The 17,061-nt window shown below is 47.5% G+C and overlaps 2 protein-coding genes across 4 annotated transcripts; one reads left to right on the top strand and one right to left on the bottom strand.

The window, feature by feature from the left end:
* The first annotated feature begins 359 nt into the window (after positions 1-359).
* LOC121597232 lies at positions 360-13,514 on the top strand. Of its 3 annotated transcripts, XR_006005395.1 has the most exons (5): positions 360-1,690; positions 8,670-9,075; positions 9,155-9,851; positions 9,933-10,244; positions 10,347-13,514. XR_006005395.1 is itself a non-coding variant. In XM_041922838.1 (4 exons), the coding sequence occupies exons 2-4, from the start codon at positions 8,932-8,934 to the stop codon at positions 10,178-10,180; spliced, it is 1,089 nt and encodes a 362-aa protein (XP_041778772.1). In that variant the 5' UTR covers positions 360-1,690; positions 8,670-8,931; the 3' UTR covers positions 10,181-13,514. The 3 variants fall into 3 exon arrangements, 2 of the variants coding, with proteins under 2 accessions (XP_041778772.1, XP_041778773.1); XM_041922838.1 differs by having other exon boundaries at positions 9,933-13,514; XM_041922839.1 differs by lacking the exon at positions 360-1,690 and adding an exon at positions 8,415-8,547 and having other exon boundaries at positions 9,933-13,514.
* Positions 13,515-15,865: 2,351 nt separating this feature from the next.
* On the bottom strand, positions 15,866-17,013 carry LOC121597233 (ribonuclease H1). The gene is made up of 3 exons (XM_041922840.1): positions 16,822-17,013; positions 16,334-16,738; positions 15,866-16,269 (listed from the first exon to the last, which is right to left on the bottom strand). Exons 1-3 carry the CDS (start codon positions 16,917-16,919, stop codon positions 15,897-15,899), a joined length of 876 nt encoding a protein of 291 aa, XP_041778774.1. The 5' UTR covers positions 16,920-17,013; the 3' UTR covers positions 15,866-15,896.
* Between the last annotated feature and the right edge of the window lie 48 nt (positions 17,014-17,061).

The following is a 17,061-nucleotide window of genomic DNA, read 5'->3' as shown; positions in this document are numbered from 1 at the left end:
GTACCGATTTTCTATTGATTTTCATATAAAACAATCAACAAAACTGAGTACTTTTAATTCACATCAGTTACACGATTTGTTGCCGTTATTTCACGCCTCCTCATGCGCGAAAGAGACAGCAGGAGAAAATTGAGCGAGAACACTCACACCCTGGTCACCAACACAACGAAAAGCATATGGTCAATGGTGCACAAAGCGTTCGAAATGAAGTGGAAGAGGGGGGGGGGGGGGGCTCACTTTGAAATGAGCACGAATGGGCAAGTAAAAGGGCGGGTAGAGAAAATGAGCGAGATGCAGCAATATTCGAACGTCAAAATCCCTCGCCATGTTGTACGGGCCAAACACACGCCCAACTGTCAACGCCGCAAGCGAGCCGTACAGTTTTTTTATATTGTTCCATCTTTTCCCCCAATTCGCGCTGCATTTGGTGTTCGGTCCGCGAAGAAAAACGCAGCGAGCCCGAGAGCTGTGCCACACTACCGTGGGAACGGCAGCATCACAGGATTCACCGCGCCAGAGACCAAAAGAAGTGCGTCCGCTTGTTCCTGCAGAGGGAAGCCAACAAGCCCTAGCGAGCACTCGAGCGAAAGCTGAGAAGGGAGGGAGGATAGACAACAACAAAAAAATCCCGTGACCGTGAACGGCCGTGATCCGTCGGCCGCTGGTTTCTCATCGCGAAGCTTATCGCGGAAAATCTTCGTGCCGCCCTGCCCGTAATCGCCTAGTGAACAGGTTGCGTTATTTCCATTTTCCTCTCGTTGTGTGTGTGTGTTGGTGAATTGCCGTTTTTTGCAACATCTCGCTAAAGGTGAAACAAGTGCTACTGGGGTCGACGGGAGATCGCACACATTGCAATCGCAGCAACCTGTTTTTCCACCCCACTTTCGGCTTGGGCTGGGGCCCAGGGGGATACCAATACGCGCAAACCCGCCCGTGATAGTGAAAATGATAGTGCACGCAACGACGACGATGATGCTTCTGGTGTTTTCCGCCGCTACTGGTTGCCGTAATACCGTCGTCGTCCCGGCCGCGCACCGCCGCCGTTACCGATGAGCGGGGAAAAGGCGCTTGAAGGAAAGCTCGAGGCTGAACGATAGCATCCTCGGCCGTCGGGGGAGGGGTGATCGGCTGGTGTGTTGCATCGACGCGGTTTTCGTCGCCCATCGTAGCAAACGCTGCTGGGTGGTGGTGCACTGTGTAAGTGTGTGAGTGCATTGTGTGTGTGATTGTTCGTCTCATCCGTGTCATTTGAAGCGCGCGAGCAGCGGAAAAGCCGAAAAGTGGAAAATATCATCATCTTCATTATCGGCCAAAAGAGATAGAGAGAGAGAGGGCGCGAGGTAACAGCAGCATAAAGCAATAAATGTGGCCGTTTTGTGGGTGTGTTTTTTGTGAAGCTCGAAGTGCAGTGAAAATACGCTAACTAGAGAAAACCTCCCTCCGCCGTCAACGGGGAAAAAAACGGCGAAGAGAAGGAAACAAACGCAGCGGAAAGCATAATTTTGGGGGAAAATCACACCACCACCACCACCGCCGCCGCCGCATACATACATACACGCACACACAGACACACGCGAACGCATAGCAGCATTTTCGCGGTCGGTTTCGGGTTTGCGGCACTATGCAGTGCCTAACGGAGCGTCCGGATTTCCACCGAGGGCTGCAATACCAACACCACTACCACCAACAGGTAGGTCCACTAACGGGGCGGTTGGGGTAGGGCGCAACTAGGGGGTGTTGTAGATTTTTTTTCTTCTTTCTCCCACTCGGTTACATCTCGCCGTAGGAAACGGTCACATTAAAACTCAGCCTTGAGTGCGTTTATCCTTCCTTTCCACCAGCTCGCAGCACAGATTTAGACACTGCGAGAGCCAGTGTGTTATACCTTCCCCGGCTCCCCCTCCCCAACAACCCACTACCCCTTTCGTGCACCGAGCTTCGATCCCCGGGGCGTAAAAGAAATTTCCACATGATTGCGAATTGTGCAAGCGACGGCGATGACGACGGCGTGCGGTTGCCGTGCTGTGGTGGGTACGATTTTCTGTCAACTCGGGCACATCGCACAGAACCAAGCAGTCAACCACGGGTGACATCGGTTGCTGTGTAGCAACCGGTGCTGCTGTATCGCCCAGGTCGTTTCATGGCTTGCCCTGAGACTCGTCACCATTCTCTAACCCGCGCCTCGGCCCTGCTCGTGTGGTGGTGTTTAATTAAAGGGAGGGTGGGAGGTGAGATTATACTCTCCACCTGCTGCAAAACCGACTCAACCCAACCGCCGACCTCATTTAGCATACCCCAAGGTCCCACCGCCCGCGTCGGTGTGTTGTCACAGCATCAGCAGCGAAGGTGGTTTCACTTTTTGTTTGTCTGTTTCTAGGACCAGCTTTCAGGTCAGAATGGTGAGCTTTTTCTTATCTTTCTGCATGAGCCTGCTGCTGCCTTCTCACGAGCAGAAGATATTACTCACCATCCTCCCCCCACCCAAGTGGGTCGGTCGGTCGGTGTCGGTCTTTAACTTTTCTCGGTAGCCGCGGCGACATATGTAGTAGAGCCCCCATCGCACACTGCTAACTAGAACCGGCTGCAGGGCGGCCTAGATGTGTGTTTGTGATTCACCTTCAGCCCTCAGCGCTTCCTGGTATATATACCGTAAGGGGCGGGTGGTGGGTTGTGCGATTGTTTTGAGCCCGAGGGTTGGTGGAAAGAGCGAGAGAGCTAGAGAGAAGGGCATGTGAATAATCACTTAGAACATGTTACCATAATCAGACACCGAGAAGCGAGAAACCGCGAGGGCCGGGTGTGTGTGTGTGTGTGTGTGTGTGTGTGTGTGTGTGTGTGTGTGTGTGTGTGTGTGTGTGTGTGTGTGGTGTGTGTGTGTGTGTGTGTGTGTGTGTGTGTGTGTGTGTGTGGTGTGTGTGTGTGTGGTGTGTGTGTGTGTGTGGTGTGTGTGTGTGTGTGTGTGTGTGTGTGTGTGTGTGTGTGTGGTGTGTGTGTGTGTGGTGTGTGTGTGTGTGTGTGTGTTGTGTGTGTGTGTGTGTGTGTGTGTGTGTGTGTGTGTGTGTGTGTGTATGTTTACATAATCCCCATCGATGACGGTGGAGAATATTCGAACCAGTCGATGATTAGCACATTTTTTCACCTCCCCCATTTCCTCCCCCCTTGTGCTACCTTCCTTTGGTGGGTGGTTTTGGACAAAGAAAAACTGCGTTCTAATTTTTCGCTCAGCTCGCTGTTGTAGTGGGGCGGGATGATATTATGCAGAACGGCTAGTCTCGATTAGGGCATTGGGTTTTCATTTTTTCTTTAAAATACAGGGTTTCCAGGAGTACTCGTAGCTGTGGGACACTTTATTGACTCTTTCTTACAAGAAGTGAATGGGAATTGGACTATATAGCACCCTTGTTGGACAAATCCAATAGGAAATTCCAATGGGGCTGTCCAAAACGGGTGCCATAGAGTCCGATATCCACCGTATGAAGTGCACTTCCCGTTAGAAAGAGTCAAGGAAGTGTCCCACAACTGTGAGAATCCCTGGAGAAGCCTGTAAGGTTTACGTAATGTCTACAGTTAGGTTTAAGTTGACAGGATTAGTTTTAATCTGAAACATACTTAAAAATATGCTTCGTACTGGATCATCATTATCTCTCTGCATGCTCGGGAGCTGGAAAATGTCGTCTAATCATAAGACACACTCGAAGAAATTCCTGTCAATTCACGCTACACGCATGAAGATGTCAATCGCTTCCTCTAATCGCAAGACGCACACACACACTGGACAGCCTCCTTCCGTAGATTAGTTATCAAACTCAAAGCATCTTTCATACAACCCGCCCCGAAGTAGGCTTGAAGTACTACTGAAAAAACCCTCTCTAAACACACATGATAACAATAAATGAAAACGAGCGACAGTGTTGCCTTTTTATTGGACCCACGATTTGAGTCACACTGGACGAGAAGACAGATAAGCACATCCCCGGTGGTAGGGATACTGCTGCCTCCTCCACACCTACCACAACGCGATAATTAAATCTTGTTGCCACTGGAAGTTGCCCAACAACCACCCACCGGGGGCTGTGTTGATCCTGTTTCCGTGTGTTTGGGCAGTGTGGGCCTATCTGTGGCGTCAGAAATATCAGATAGAGAACGGAGAAGAGTCCACAAAACGCCATCCTCCACCAAGGCACGTTGCACGTTGCGCGTAAAGATAGCTTCCCGCCACACGACCACCGCCGAGTCTAGAGCAACAGTAGAAAACATCGCTTCAGAGTTTTTTTTGTTTCTGCTCCTCCAACCACATCGCATCCGGCCACAGGAAGGCGAAGGTTTGAGGGTTTGGAAGCTGTGCAGAGATAGAAAACGGCCCGTGTACACCGTTGTGGTGTGTGTGTGTGTGTACAGGAAAGTGTTAATTAAGTTGATCCAAAGTTCAGACGACACGTCCGTTGATCCCGGGGCTCTTGAAAAAAAGGCCTCGCCTTTGCACTACTTGTTGACTAACTGCCTACTGGGATGCTTGTCGAAAAACTGTCCCTTTGCTCGATCGGACAGACATCTTCCGGTCACTCCGGTTGCGACCCTGTCAATCCAGCACACACACACCGACGCCCTATTTCATCGTCAGTCGGTGGGACATGAGGACCTAATTAAATCGCGGTTACTAGTGGTGAGAATAAATATAAATGAAATCACCGGTCCGTCGGGTGCCACTTATGTCGTGGCCTATCGTGACTTTCCAAACCAAAAAAAAAAAACCGAATCTAATACCGAATTCCATTTTACATCACGGCCTACTAAGACCAGCAATCGGTTGGCACCAGGTGTGTGTATGTGTGTGGGGAAGCAGAAGAGAAGAAGGATGGCAAAGTAGGCAAAAAAAACGGAAACATTGTTTGGGCGACGGTTTGGCGGGCCCCAGTTCAATTACCCGCTCGCTCGTTGACGCACTGCAGTCAAGTGAAATTGGACGGCCACGAAAGTGCCACGAGAACGTCCCGTTGTAGAACGTTTCATCAGGTAGCACGACCCCGACCACCGAAAGGAAGGCCAACATGCAATCTTTAGTGGTTTTGTCCTCGCTCGCCTGGCTTAGATTGCTTTTTCGCCCGTCAATAGTTTGTAAAGGAAGCGGCCGCAGCGTGCTTTGTTGGAGAAAAGCAAACCCACCCTGCTCCTCTCGACTCCTCTCCATCCTCGTCGGTCTCATCCGTGTCACTTCTTTAATATGTTGCCTGCTTTGGTTACATCCCAACCAGAAAAAGGATATTCTCTCTTTCTCTCTCTCTCTCTCTCTCTCTCTCTCTCTCTCTCTCTCTCTCTCTCTCTCTCTCTCTCTCTCTCTCTCGCTTCTATATAGTTCGTATAATGGCTTTTTCGGTTGCACACCGGGCTGTGTGGTAGTTGTAGTTCCTGCGAGGCCAAAAGACCACCTTTGGTCCCCGGGTTTGAATGGAGAACCGGCGCTGCTGGGTGGGAGAACATGCTGCTCGCTGACGCTGATGATGTTGATGATGTGGAGGAGTTACATAATCCTTTCGCCGTCAATCGATACGGTTTCGGTTTGGCCCGCTTATTTTCTCTTTGCTGTTGTAATGGGATGCCTCACGCTGGGCGGGGAGGACCCACCGGATATCGGATATTCTTCGGGCCCCGGATTGTTGTGACATCTTGTGACGGCTGGGTGGATGGGGGGGAGGGGGTGTTTCGTGTGTACCAGCCCCCCTGGTGGCGCACTGGTCGGGCCTCCCGGTGTGACTGGAAGGGGGAGCGGAGGTATTGTTTCATTTGCCGCAGTTGGAAATCAATTCTGCCCCCGTGTCTTCCATGTAGCCGTCTTGCTAGGTGCAGCAGCGGAGCCATAACATTGTGTCTGGTTTGTATGATTCATACTGCCGTCGTGTTGGATAAAAAGGACTGTTTCAATATTACTTGCGACGTCCTTTCGCTTCCTACAAATGATAAAAAAAGGGGTAAAAACTAAGAGTTTGCTATTTCCTGAAGCAAAATTTCACAATTTGTCTTTCGAATAATGAACAGGCTTAACCGTTTGTTTACCCCGATATGTACACGCGCCCAGATTATTGTATCAGTGCACGGGAATTCGGCCAGCGAATGAGGTACACTCCCAAGTACACCGACCACCGACCGCAGCAGAGCCACCCCATACAGATAAGCGCCACGGTCGGAAGCGCAAAACACATGTTTTTAAAGGGTTTAGTCTCGTCGGCCGGCACGAGTACGCACCGTTCCCACTCAGCTGATAAGCCACGCGGGATTTCAAATATGCGTTTGTTTCTACCGACCCGTGGGTTCTCTGGGACATTGTAGTGTGGTCTCGCTCGGGGCGCTTGTTGTCGTTTAGTAGTACGATAAAAAGTCAATTAACTCGCTCGAAGGGAGGGAACCAGGTAAACACCAGCACAAACGGGTGTTTTGTTGTGTGCCGTTTTATGTTACCTACACCTGTGGTTACAGTTTTATCCACCAAAGCCCGTGTGTTATCCCAGGCAATAAGTAATGGAGTACACAGCGCATTTGGTTGGAATTTGCTTATCGTGTCTAGACCCTGGAAAATTCCGGTTTACTTGGATAAAATCCTTCTTGACGGACGGGGGTTTTGGGGCACCGAAGTAGCATTCCCGACGCTTTGTATCGGGTTTTATCAGTAGAATTGGGTCGTCCCAACTCTAAACCTCAAAAAACCTGTCCCATATCTGGGAGCTGAAGTGCATATAAATCAGGGGGCAAGTGAGCAGCTGCAAAACTGCACTTCCCCGGGAGATGCATTTGTGTCATTATTAAAAATAGTTATTTCATTCTTCTGTGTTACCACCCGATGGTGGTGTGGTCGTTCCGAAAAAAATGAACAATAAATTGTTAGTATCTATTTTAACGATGCTATCACCGAGCACAAAGCGAGCAGCTTATACTATTGAAAGAATGCGACACATCGCACACAGACTGCGACAGAGTTCGGAATTAACTGCCATTTAATTATGCGGGCTAGGGAGTAACGTACACTGCAGCGTGGTGGAAGGGGGGGAGACCCTTAGATCAATTACCAACCAGCCCAGACACGGAGTAAGGTCACCCCCGAAAGGAGAAGGAGGGAGAAAACAAAGGTTGAAACCAAATCAACCCGTCCCGTGAAGGTTGTACTGGGTTGAAGGGGGGTCACGTGTCCAATTTGCATCGCTCTGCTTAGTACTGAAGTGGCTTGGGGGAGAGAAGGAAGCCATGAAGCTGTAGTTCTTCTAATAAACTTAAGCTTTTTATGGGTGTTGAATTCCCGCCGCTCTGACCATAGCAACTGTGAAGAAGAGGATGATGCGCCTGCCTGTTATCATAGTTCAGTTTCATGTTAATTAACGACAACACACCCGTGCTGGATCAAACTGCTCATGTGTGTGTGTGTGTGTTTGAACGAGCTTCATTTAATATAGATACGCGTGCTAACTTCCGATGTTCGTTTGGTGATATTACTTGTGTGCATTAAAAAATCCAACACAACATTACCATTAGCCGGGTCGCGCTTAAAGGCCGCATACTGCGATTGCGGTTCTACCGCAGCAAGCACACTGGCTCGTCTTATCATATCGCTTTCACCTCAATCTCATCGCCGGCAGCGCCTACTAGTCGAGGCAGGCAGGCAGACAGGAGCATTACTAAAACCCTTCGTTCACACCGTGTCGAAGGCGCGCGCGCGCCAATCGGTCCAATCGGATAATGTTACATTAAATCGCCATTTTCCGACACGTCCTCCAGGCTGCCGGCACTAGATATCCTCCACCTCCTCCCAGACACACGGAAATGGACAGCTAGTCTGCGGCCGAGTCTGTTAAAGCGTTAATAGACGGGGAGGAGACCAACACCAACCTGCCTAAGTCGTTGTTTTTCCCCCGTCCTGTCTGTTTGTGCACTATGATGATGAAACCCGATGACGGGTTGACACGCACCTACAATTTTCCGATACATCGCGCCGTACCTGTCTCTGCCTACCAACAGAGAAACCAGCGCCGTTGTGCCGTGATTTAGGGAGCACGACACAAGCGCCAGGATGGATGGATGGCTGGATGGTGCAATGGGAAACAATGTTGCCCGATGTGCTTATTAGAATGAGACAATTGGTGCTTTAGTATGGTGGGGACTGTTTTAAAAATGCATTTGCGATGTGTGCACTGTTGGTGGTTAAGAGGATAAACACAACTGTTGTTGTTGTTTGCATGATCCCTCGATGTTTGTTCCCCCCCGTAAAATGCCGTTGTGGATATTCTAGCCATGAAGTTGTCTTGTCACGGATTTAACACGTCTCGCCATTGACACGTGTCGTGTGAGCATCGTCAAATAAACGGCTCAGCAGACTCATTAGGTCCAAAAGTCTCTAAAACTTCAAACATTTCCATTTTTGCTATCAAAGTAACCATATCTTACTTCAAAGCAATGATCCTTCCGTCCATGTACCCAATGCTTCACTGCGTATGCTCTGGTTCCGAAATTTTGCGCTTCCACGCCTTTATCACCAAATGTCGTGTTTGCCTGCTGATATACAGAGTAAATGTTGATTTTATTAATCGTTACGCTTACCGACGTGATTTTTGCTTCTACTCACCCCATTTTTGTCTATTTCCATGCTCTCTGTCTTTCTCACACACTCGTCAAAACCGAACCTGCAGTATCCGTTTGCTGTTGCAACAATTGAAGCGTTGTCGTTGCCGTCACCGTCGTCGTGTTTTGTAAAACTGAAACAGCCATCGTAGAGAAGCGCGTTGCGCATCATCGAAATCATCACAACATCCCCGCGAAGCGCGAAGAACACATTTTCTAGCGAAACTCGACGAAACGCCAACAAAACGAAGTGAAGAAGAACCAACGCAGGACGGGACGTGCGTGTAGAGAGGGCAACTGTAGAAACGGAGCATCAACTCGGCAGGAACCATGAGAACGAAACCATTCCTGCTGATACTGACGTGCGTGCTTATGACCACCTTTCTACTGATCCTGTTTGGTTCCGCCGGTCAGCAGAATGATTCGCTCAAGAACATTGTCTCCCAGACGCATCAGCAGTTTCGCAACTTCAAGGTAAGCATTAGAGCACAAACCCCCTGACAGATAAGTGACTCAACATGTGCCTTCCTTCCTTTTTCCACTATCATTGTAGAAAAATCTCCGTGAATCCAATGGCGACCCGCGGCCCGAGGTCGACCCGAAGTATCTCGCCCAGCTCGGCTTCACCCAACCGCTGTACAATGCGAGCGCGAGGGCCAACTTTACCATCGTCACGTACGCACTGCCGGGGGACATTGCGTCCGCCCTGCTGTACGTCCAGCACGTGGCTATGAAGCTGCCCGCCCAGCCGCTGCTGGTGTACGATCTCGGGCTGGCCGAGTCGGACCTGCACATCCTGCAGGGATCGTGCAACAGTACCGCGGCCACGCACTGCACTGTGATAACGTACGATATGAGCCGGCTGCCGGCGCACGTGGCCGACCGGAGCATGCACGCGTTTCGGCCGATCATCATCCACGACGCGCTGGCCCGGTCGAAGCTGATCCTGTTCACCGAGAACAGTGTGCGGCTGCGGGGTAGCAGCAATGTGGTGCGCGACCTGGAGGATGTGCGATTGCGGGCGGAAAACAGTACCTCCGGGGTGCTGGGGTGTGCGACGAAGCAGCCAGTAACGAGCCGGACGCATCCGAAGATGTTCGAGTACTTCGAGATTGCGGTGGACAACTTTTACTTCCTGCCGATGACGTCGCTCGAGTTTGTGTTCTTCCGCAACAGTGCGACGGTGAACGAGAAGGTGCTGCTGCCCTGGGTGCGCTGCGCGTTGACGCTGGAGTGCTTGCATCCGATTGGTATGTGGTCGTTCTGTGTGTGTGTTTTTGTGGGAAGTGGTAAAGAATTCCTTTCTTTAAAATGTAATTACCCGATTGCAGGAGCACAAACCGGTGGCTGCAAGTACAACAAGAAGCCGCTGTACCGGTACTCCGGCTGCCACGAGTACGACACGTGCGCGTTCAACATCATCCTCGGCATGACGTTCGGGTACGACGAGAGCAACTACTCCAACCTGGACCTCGCCAACCTGTACTATCTGGAAACGCTCGAGCAGGCGACCAAGATATTGGAAAATCGGCGCAAAAACATCAGCGACACCTCGGAGCATCCGTTCACGGAGGAGTAAGCGTGTTGGAGGCCGCGCTGCCCGTCACTGCCCCTTGTCTGTTGTGTGGGTACGTCGTACTGAGGTAGATTTTTGTTCATCATACTCTCCACCACCGTCAAAACAAACGACCATATAGCGTGTGAAATAGCGCAGGAACGCATTTTTTCTCGAATTTGATTTTCAGCATTTTCAGAGTGTGCCACCATCCAGCCACGTCGGTATCTCATCAAAGTGTATGAAACTTTGAACAGATATCGGCGGAAGGGTGACGGCACACAAATGCCATACCCACACACACACACACATACACTCGCTCAGAAAGCAATTTCCAATATTGAATTACGAACTGCTGCTGAACTGAAGAACACGTTGGACCTTTTTTCGATGAACATTTAATAAGAAATTTCCCATAAATAGGTACGATGGTGCGTGATTGCATGCTTGCTCGAAAGCAATCGGCCCACTCACACACAGGCACACAAGAAAATGGAAAAGAAAAAAAAAGTATTAATTTTGGGAGCAAAAATGATAACATCACGGCACGAAACCGTGCCCGCAGCAACATATAAAAACAAAAAGCATTAAAAATACATCACTTGCTGTGGAGGGAGGTTACCTGTGGGAGGGAAGGGAAGGGTGGTACGTAAGCGATATTCAATGTGTGGCTGTAAATACGTTCAAAGCACAACTTCAATTGCACTTGTATCCCCTTAAACGTTGCACATACACACACATACACACCCGCAACCACTTGCTTGATTGCAGGCGCGAGGAGGGGATACGGATCTTAAGGTAGACGAAAATGGGAGAAGGAGTTGCTTATTATTTTTTGTAAGGATTTTGTTGTGCTTTATAGTTGTTATCATATGCGCGCTGTGTGCGTAGTTTGGTCCATTGTTTCCGTACAGGGAATATCAATCAATGTGCTTGAGAGTTTGTTTTGCCTCCACTACTCCACGACACGACTCTATGTACTCTCACGTTTGATTTCTTTGGGTGAACTAAACATACTGTAGCAGATAAAAAGGGATTCTGTCGGTGAGCAGTGACGGATGAATTCAGGAAGAGATAGGATTTCTCGCACACGAATCAGCTTACGAGCTTCGGCCAATGCATTGGTCAGTGGTAGTAGAATTTAGGTACGGGTTTTTGCTTCCTTTTACTCTCCAATCCATGGGTCGTAATGTGATTTTGGTGCCGTCTTATAGCTTTTTTTGTTGTTTTTTTGTTGTCCCCTACCCCTGGGAGTGTAGGCAGTAATACTTCGTTCGCACGCGGCTTGAATTTGTATATAATTGACTGTATATGCTTTGTATATACGTTCCCTGCTTTTTTTGCGTTTACTCGTTTACACGTAAGCAAAACGTAAGGCATTGCATTGCGTCGTAAAAGGCGATACTATGATAAGAGAATAAATGTTTAAGAAAAGGATAGAAAGGTGAAGGTGGTGATAGCATCGTGATTAGCGAGCGTGAAGAAAGTCATTGTCGCGGGTTTCAGCTTCCAGGCAGGTACTAAAAGGGAACTGTTTGAATGATGCATTGAAAGTACGTGAATCACACTATCGCTAGGATTTACAGACAACATTTGCATCTTTTTTCCTATAAAATCACAGCTATCAAGTGTAGATCGCTCTAAGAAAATGGCTTAAACTGCAGTTTTAAGAGTAGCTATCGCGCCAAACAGGGAAAACATGGAAAGACAAGGGAGTGGCAAAAAGTGGAACCACTCGTAACTCGAGGTTCGATCGACTGGAATCAGTAAAAGATAGGCAGGGAAAAAAGGGATAATGATTAGTTTCTCACTCGTTAGTTGTATCTGCAAACACTGTTTTAAAATGCTTATACCATAAAAACACATCACAAACTCTCAGATCCGCCCCAGCGATAGTCGTCGATCCTCGTCGTCGTATGTCCTACACGCATCCTCTCACCCTCCAAAGGATCCTACGTACGTACACCGATTAATTGACAATCATTTTGAACCGTTTCAACACACGCCTCCCAGCGCGTTTCTGCTTCACACTCATGACAGCCGCTACATTGAACAAACCCCCCTCAGTGCCAGTAGAGCCTGTGGTGCAGCATGTAATTAGGGCATGATTTTATTGAAATACTCAACCGATTATGGCTTAACTTCTCGCACGTCGCGTCCGCACAGCTGCTGCATAGTGTAAAATCATACATTCTGTTTTTTCATTCAACATTCATTCCCCATTTGCTTTCTGACAATCGTAAAGCACCCGTTCGTTCCGTTGCTGATTTGTGCGTGTTTGGCTTCTCTTCAGCGATATTATCCTCCCGATAGTAGTGTATAAAGGTGTAGTGAGCGCGCTTTTTTTTGCTTGCTTGGGTTGGGGTTTGCTGCCGCCTAAGCGTTTTTGTGCATCAGCTTAAGTAATATTGTCTAGTCAAAATCGCCCGACCCGGTTTAGTAAAAGGGCATCACAGATCGCGCATTCCTGCTTTTGAAAAAGGGTTTCATCATCACCAGATATCGTAAGCATTGATTCACATTCACCCTTGTGTATACCGCGCGCGCGTGTGTGTGCGTGTGCAATGGTTTTTCGACGATGGATAACAGGTTTACCGGTTTCCTGTGATACATACTAATATTATTGATTGTGGTACCGTCCAGCACACTCCAGCTTAGGGAGAATTCGAGAAGGAAGCAGTGCAGTTCCAGCTGCAATTTTCTTCTTCTACGTTCTTCTATGCGCTTTGCTTTAATCGTTTTATCGTGCTATTGTGCTTTTTTTTTTGCTGTTCGATTTTCTCTACTTAAACGCTAAAACTATACAAAAAAAGCGGGGTCCAGGATATTTACGTCCTTGTGCGAAGAACTCGATTGGGTGTGGGTACTGGTACTGTGCAACTCGTTTATCGTTTTATCGGGACAGGGTGCTAGTTGTGATCGGAAGTGAATATAAGCCGAAAAGTTAGTGTTCTACATCTACTTGATAAACAAAAACGACCAAGCTCTTGTGAGAGGAGGAATATGATAAATGCATAAGTTTTGCGTCATGGTTCGGTTTTGCTGCTACTCACTGCTTTTGCTCCTGAATCGAACAAACAACGTACTGCAATGTGTGCTACATTCGCTATTGAAAAATACTCATAAGGTCCAGTGCAGAGAAAAAGAAATAGAAGAAACGTAAAAATTGATCCCCAACATGAAAACTTACCAACTCGCGTTACGAATGTTACAGGAAACAGAAGCATTGCATTAGTTTAAAGCCACTAACCCGGGAAAATGCACACATACCATTCAACATATCTACTACTACTACTACTACAACTGACGAAGGTAGACATTACAGTAGTATCACTATTGAACAATGAGCAACAAAGAAGAACAAGAAGAAAAAGCAAGAAAATAATAAATAATAAGAACAACATAAAAGCACAGGAAATGTTAATTAAATCAGCTTTAATAATTAAGAGCAAAAAAAAGGGCAAACAGAAACAGATTACCGAACCGTGAAAAACTAGCCAAACATACATGCGAACAAAAAGGAAAACTCGAAAGTAATCATTAAAGTGAGCCCCCGATAAGTGAAAGTGACAAAAGAAAAGGTTAAAAGCTTAAACGAAACAAACAAGCAAACAAACAAACAAAAACCATGCAAAAAAAAAACCAATTCCCCCGAAAAAATGAATGCGCAAGTTAGATATGTAAGCAAATTCGGTATAGAAGAAAACAGCACCAACACAAAAAAATACCCTGGATGGTTTTGGATAAGGGCGGAAGGGGGGGGGGGGGGTGGCATTGACTTATCGTTAGCATTTACCAACAAAAGTAACGTAAAATCGCAGAAAACAAGAAGAATCTCTTACCAACAGTCTGGCGGAACGATTAAGAGACGATTCTTTGGATTCCCATGCCGTAAATTTAACCCATGATGATGATGATGATGATGTATGTGCGTGTTACACATGTTTTAGCTGCCCCTAGCCAACGTACTATAAAAGAAAAAAGTTTATAATCCCTAACACGAACTAGAGAGAGAGAGAGAGAGAAAAAGAAAATTAGGCGGACCAGTTTGTTATTAAAGTTTAAAAAGTAAAACAACCCCCCCAAAATGGACGAAAACAGGTGGATAATGAGAGAGGAGGTCAGGTCGGATTTCTAGAATGCTAAGCAGACAGCAACAAGCCCCCCTCTAAATATACGGATATTTAAAAAAGGAACAGTTTTGGACAACCGAAAACAACGACCGAAGCGTGTTTCGTTAGCGTAGCTCGATCATCATAAAGGTAGCTTAAAAAAGGGGATGGGAGGGGGATTGGGTGGGTAGATTAGGAGTAAGATAAGATCATTATCACAAGCAGGAATTGCGATCAGGGTGAAAAAAAAAAACATAACTGAACAAAAACAAAAAAAGCTAAACTTTAAACCAAGCCAAAGCGGAGGGGAGGATATGTGCGGGGTGCAGCAAATGCGCCTAGAACACGTGTGGATGTTGCAGTGCACATGCGTAAGCCAGTAATAACGTTTAGTAATAGTGGAAAGCGGGGTGCGTATCAATTGCGTTTTCCGATCAGTAACGATTTCCGATCGACGTACAATAATTTCTAACCAGGACGAATTACGAACAAAATGGATCACCTCGAATGATAGCTTCCTTGGGTATTTGTTTTTTAAACATTTTAAGAAAGAATTAAGAAAGATCGTCGTGCATGCAAAAGGCGAGTTTGTTTGATGCTATTCATTTCATTGTGTTTTTGTATGTGTAAAACGATACGGTGTTTTCTACTTTCAAAAATGCCATCATGTGATGCTTTTCATATTTAAAATCCATTTTATTAAAAGAAAGAAAAAAAACAATAACAGTCGTAGGGCTTGTTTTGGAAAGTGGTTCGGATAAAAAAAACAAAACAAACACAAAACAAACACAACAAGAGACTTGTGCCAGAACGTAGCCACAGGACCAGTGCAGCATGAAAGATGATTTAGTAAGATCAAAAGTTTGCAGGGAAAGTAGAAAACCTATAACAAAACAGTTTAAAATAATCAAACCACAATAAATGCTAAAGAAGCAAAAGACGAGAAGCGAGTGATGCAACAGAGTAGTAAACGAGAACAGAAAACAACAACACACCACAGGAAGAAAAGCTGCTACTGCTGCTGCTGCTGTAGTGTACTGCGTACTACACAGAAAGTTTAATAGTTACTAAGAGTCACGCAGACAAAAATGGAACGCTTTTTGCATTAAATTTAAACATAACAAAAGCCCAATGTGCTGTTTTAAGCATATGATTACGTGGAAAATCAAGGCAGGAAAGTGTGCATCTTCTCTCCAGTTGGTCAAGATCAATACGCTCGCAAAACAGAGAGGGAGAGATAGAGAGAAGAAGTATCGTCATACAACAAGATATAAGCAAGCAAAGCAAAAAGCATTAATTAAGTAATTATTAGCAAAACAAAAAACATTTAAACATAAGCTAAATATGGAAACACTACTTCTACGGGAACTGCAGAGAGAAAGAAGGGCGGAGAAAGGGAAGAAAGCAGCGTTTGTGAAACATAAAAAGGGGGGTTTGGGTGAAAGGCGCTATTTAATAAAATTTAACTACAATTTCTCATTGCCTTTTGCTGTGTAGTGTTTGTTTTTCACTGTATTATCACGTTTTTGTGGTCCAATTTCACCTTCTTCCAACACTTCTGTCAAATATTTGAAGCTGTGAGCTCTAAACACTTCTTAAGAACGATCCCTAACGATCATTCAATTCAGTCATCCCTGTCGCTTTGCCATCCGATACATCTCCGAACCCTTGCGTGCCAGCTGGTCCGCCCGCTCATTGCCCAAAATGCCACAGTGCGCGTCCACGTGGTTCCACTTGATCTGGATATCGCCCGCACTCAGCTCCCGCTCGAGCTCCATAAAATCGGTCTGGTTTTTAACTGGCCCACCACTGGCCAGCGTCCAGTTGCGCCGCTTCCAGCCGGGCAGCCACTTGGTGATGGCGTTGATCAGGAACTGTGAGTCCGTGTTAACGACCAACCGCCGGATGCCTTGCTGCCGGGCGAGCCGGATCGCTAGCGAGGCGGCCTGTATTTCGCCGCAGTTGTTCGTCGCCCGGCCACTGACCGGTTTGGCTGTGTTTCTACAATGAAAGGAACATCGTTGTACTTAACACTCAAACACTTTGGTAACGTTGGAAGACTTACAGTGCATGTCCTTCGGCAAAGTACACTCCCAGCCCGGCAACGGCCCTGGCCGTCCCATTGCCCTCGCACGAACCGTCCGTGTACACGTGCACAAATCCGTCCTCATCCTGCAGGAAGCTGTACTCGCCGTACTTTACCATCTTATTCACCGCCGTAGGAGCTTTGTCGAGTAGGATGGTTTTCTTCGCCTGCTTGTTCGCCGGTGGAAGTGCTCCGCCAGTCGAGCTCGTGGATGCACTCCGCTTCCCGCTCCAGCTAGGCGCTGTCGATGGTTTTTTGCTGGTGAGAACACTTCCTCCACCACCATCACGGTTGTTGTCTATAAACGCGTTTGCTTCTGCTTCGGTCGGGAACTTCTTAAATCGAGCACCGGTAAATCCGCTTACCTGTGCCTGGCATTCGGGCCTGAAATGACAATGGGTCACCATTTAGTACAACACACACACACTTTTTACTCCAAGAAATGATGTTGCGGAGAGTGGGTTTACCATGTGGAAAATATGCCCACCTGGCGTCCTTTGGCAACGGCGTAGAAAGGCATCCCCGGTAGTGCACGTAGCCACTGTAGCAGCTGTCTGAGGGACATGCAGCTTGGCAGGGGATAGTAGAAGGCTACGATTCTGAGAGGAGTTCCTGGAAACAGCTGGATGCGGTTGCCGCCAATGCTGCTTTGTTTACGTTTGTTCAACTGACAGTTCTCCTGACAGTACCCAGGCGACAAGGCAGCA

Source organism: Anopheles merus, chromosome 3R (assembly GCF_017562075.2).
Source record: "Anopheles merus strain MAF chromosome 3R, AmerM5.1, whole genome shotgun sequence".
NCBI classification, from domain to species: domain Eukaryota; kingdom Metazoa; phylum Arthropoda; class Insecta; order Diptera; family Culicidae; genus Anopheles; species Anopheles merus.
The sequence above is the reverse complement of the archived record's forward strand: the minus strand, read 5'-3'. Positions and strand labels throughout refer to the sequence as shown.

Coding starts and splice junctions, on each gene's coding strand:
- LOC121597233 (XM_041922840.1), bottom strand. CDS start 16,919: ATGTCCCTCAGACAGCTGCTACAGTGGCTACGTGCACTACCGGGGATG. Junction 16,739..16,821: donor GTGGGCATATTTTCCACATG/GTAAACCCACTC, acceptor TTGTCATTTCAG/GCCCGAATGCCAGGCACAGG. Junction 16,270..16,333: donor TTTGCCGAAGGACATGCACT/GTAAGTCTTCCA, acceptor CTTTCATTGTAG/AAACACAGCCAAACCGGTCA.
- LOC121597232 (XM_041922838.1), top strand. CDS start 8,932: ATGAGAACGAAACCATTCCTGCTGATACTGACGTGCGTGCTTATGACC. Junction 9,076..9,154: donor AGCAGTTTCGCAACTTCAAG/GTAAGCATTAGA, acceptor CTATCATTGTAG/AAAAATCTCCGTGAATCCAA. Junction 9,852..9,932: donor GGAGTGCTTGCATCCGATTG/GTATGTGGTCGT, acceptor ACCCGATTGCAG/GAGCACAAACCGGTGGCTGC.